At 48.4% G+C, this 2,721-nt stretch overlaps 1 protein-coding gene across 1 annotated transcript in view; it reads left to right on the forward strand.

Moving 5' to 3' along the window:
* The window catches only part of LOC119326005, a 5,074-nt gene extending 2,653 nt beyond the window's left edge, over positions 1 to 2,421 (forward strand). Inside the window, exon 2 of the mRNA XM_037599720.1 lies at positions 2,057 to 2,421. Within this exon, the coding sequence (XP_037455617.1) occupies positions 2,057 to 2,136 (80 nt within the window). The 3' untranslated portion in view covers positions 2,137 to 2,421. The remainder of the gene's footprint in view (positions 1 to 2,056) is intronic.
* The last annotated feature ends 300 nt before the right edge of the window (positions 2,422 to 2,721 follow it).

A 2,721-nucleotide genomic window follows, 5' to 3' on the forward strand; every position in this document is an offset into this window, starting at 1 on the left:
AGCCGCCGCGCTCGCCGGGCTGCTACAGCTGCCATCCATCGCCACCACCGCCCAGCCCTGGCTGCAGTGGCAGCCGCCGCACCAGGCGGCCTCCGCCGCGCTTGCCGGGCCACTGCAGCTGCCATCCATCGCCACCATCGCCCAGCCCTGCCTGCAGTGGCAGCCGCCGCTCCTGGCGGCCTCCGCCGCGCCCGACGCTCCGCCGCAGCAGCCGCTACCGCTGCCCGACGCGACACCGCAGCAGCTGCTGCAGTTCCGGCAGCCACCGCCGGTCAGCTTCGCCGCCCAGTATGGGATGCCCTACGACAGGACTGCGACGAGCTCGTTCCCATCAGCGTCGCTGCCATCCCAGGGCGTCCACATCCAGCAGATCAAGTCCCCGTCATCGCCGTCACCGCTTCCGTCTTGGATCGCTACCCTCCATGTGTCGGCGGCGGTGAGGCTGCAGGCTGCTGCGCGCGGCCTCCTAGTGCGGCGGCTTGTGCAGGAGATGCGTGGTCTGCAGCTGCCGCTTCTTCAAGTTGCCCTTCGCTGCGCAAAGGACCTCGATCTCGTCCGCTGCGTCGGGGATTTTGGGCATGCGGTTTCCCCCACGGGCGTTGGGCATGTTGTTTTCCCCGCGGGCAGCGACCTCAAAGTCTGCGACATAGGCGGTTGGAGAGGGGGCGCACCCCTCCTCGTCATTCTCCATCGCAAGTCCTCCACTTTTTCCTGTGCGGTGCAGACCAACAGCCATACACATGCACTCCTTTTGTCCAGGTGGTGTCCATGGGATCCAGGTGGCTGTACACGTGCACGTCCAAAATAAAGCGTCCGAGTCTATTTCAGAGTCTATTTCAGGTTGAGAGTAATAACACAAGCCGAGATGTAAAAGGCTTGTTTTTAGGTGTTAGGTTTGTGTTGCGTCGAGTCATGGTTATAAGTTGGTTAGGCTGCAACTCGAGGACAAGCTGCATGTCCAGGTGGGGTGTAGTGTTAGAGTACGTAATGGGCCTAATGGGCCCGTTAGTCTTAGGGTTAATTAGAGATAATGCTCGCTTGCTTAGGGGTCAAGTAAGCCTTGCTTGGGAATCAAGTAAACCTCTCTATATAAAGAGAGGAGATGTATCAATCTAATCAAGCAAGAATTAAGAAGGAAATCCCTTCCCTCTTGCCTGGCCGTGGGCAAAAGGCCCCCGGCCGGCCCTCTCGCATCCTCCTTCTAGAAGCGCCATAACATGGCAACAATTCATTTGGAGAAATGTTTCTTGTGGTCAAACTAATAGATATATTGTTCAAGTCAGTCATGCATTATCTTGTTTTCTCTTTTCATAGATATAATGAGGCGAATAGGTCCTTAGTTGTCATCTTTACACCTATAAATTTATCTCATGATGTTGATTTCAGATAAATCTGCATAACTAATATGGTAAAAAATATGAGACGGATCTGTTGATACCGCTAATGTTAACGCTAATGCATCTCCTATATATGATGTGAGCAAAATTGAGGTCGCGAGCTTGAATATTCTTTTGTTCCATGGATTGCTTTTCAGATAGCAAGAATAGTTTGTCAGCTTGTGCTCAGTAACAGTTTGATTAGAAATCAGTTGGGCGCCTATGTTTGTTTTGACGGCATGTTCCTCTGTCTCAGGCACATGCCAAATGCAAGCAATCAGTTTTTCTAGGATGACAGAGCACACACATAGTATGTTGAGTGTCGCTACTGAGTCCCCTGAGTATTTTTTCTTGAGTGAGAAATTTGGTTACTACATAACTTGTGAAGTTCCGTAACAGGAAGCCACCATTTATTTACAACTATTATTAAGTTCCTTTAGGATTCACTTCTACATTCCTTTTTCCTGCTATGTATTTAAACTTGGACTACTAATTACACTGGACAACACATGGAAGAGAGTGTTTGATACTTTGTGGTCAATAAACCAATTTGCTGTCCTTCTTCCCATGTTTTTTCTGCAAGCAATTTACTGAGTGCTGCCCGTCCTTTCCTTCCTCTTTGCTCACTGGCTTTTGAATATCTGCAACTCGAGTACTCCTAATATTTAGATATTGGTCAGGTGTTGACACCGAGGATGATGAGGTGCTGGAAAAACGCCGCGTTGCAAGCTCAAGCCCATATTCTCCAGGGTTTGAATAGCCCTGACACCAGTGCTGGAGGTCAGGGCTGATTCGTCGATTATCAAGATGGTGACGACCGATGTGATGCAAGTCGACAGTTAACCACTAAATTGGTCTGCTTTTGCCCTTTGGTATGTATAATGGCCATCTAGAAGGATACAATATAGAACCTGGAGTGTTTTATCTTGCGTTTGATTAACCTTGCAAAAAGCTAAGATCGTGTAAGCAGTCAAGTTTGTGGAGTGGACCTTGTCAGGTATTCAGATGTAAGGACAACATGATGATCTATTAAAAGTCAGACTTTCTACCCTATTGTTTACAGTCACTTCATATTATTTGGCGGCTCTGGAAAAAGAAGTTATCCTAGAGATGAGCTGATAATCTCGAGCGTGATTTAATTTCCATCGTGACTTAATTTCTTAGTGTTGATTTCTTCATTATTACAACCTTTGCCTGGCTATGCATTTCAATCCGCATTGCTAACTACTCGTACAAAATAATCCCTCTTCACTTCAGTTCTTTTATATGCAGTTGATTGAGCTAATTCAGAGGCCAGTTCTAGTCCAATGCCTTCAGTACCTTACTTCAGGGAGGGAATGTGCTT

Source organism: Triticum dicoccoides, chromosome 6B (assembly GCF_002162155.2).
Source record: "Triticum dicoccoides isolate Atlit2015 ecotype Zavitan chromosome 6B, WEW_v2.0, whole genome shotgun sequence".
Classification (NCBI taxonomy): domain Eukaryota; kingdom Viridiplantae; phylum Streptophyta; class Magnoliopsida; order Poales; family Poaceae; genus Triticum; species Triticum dicoccoides.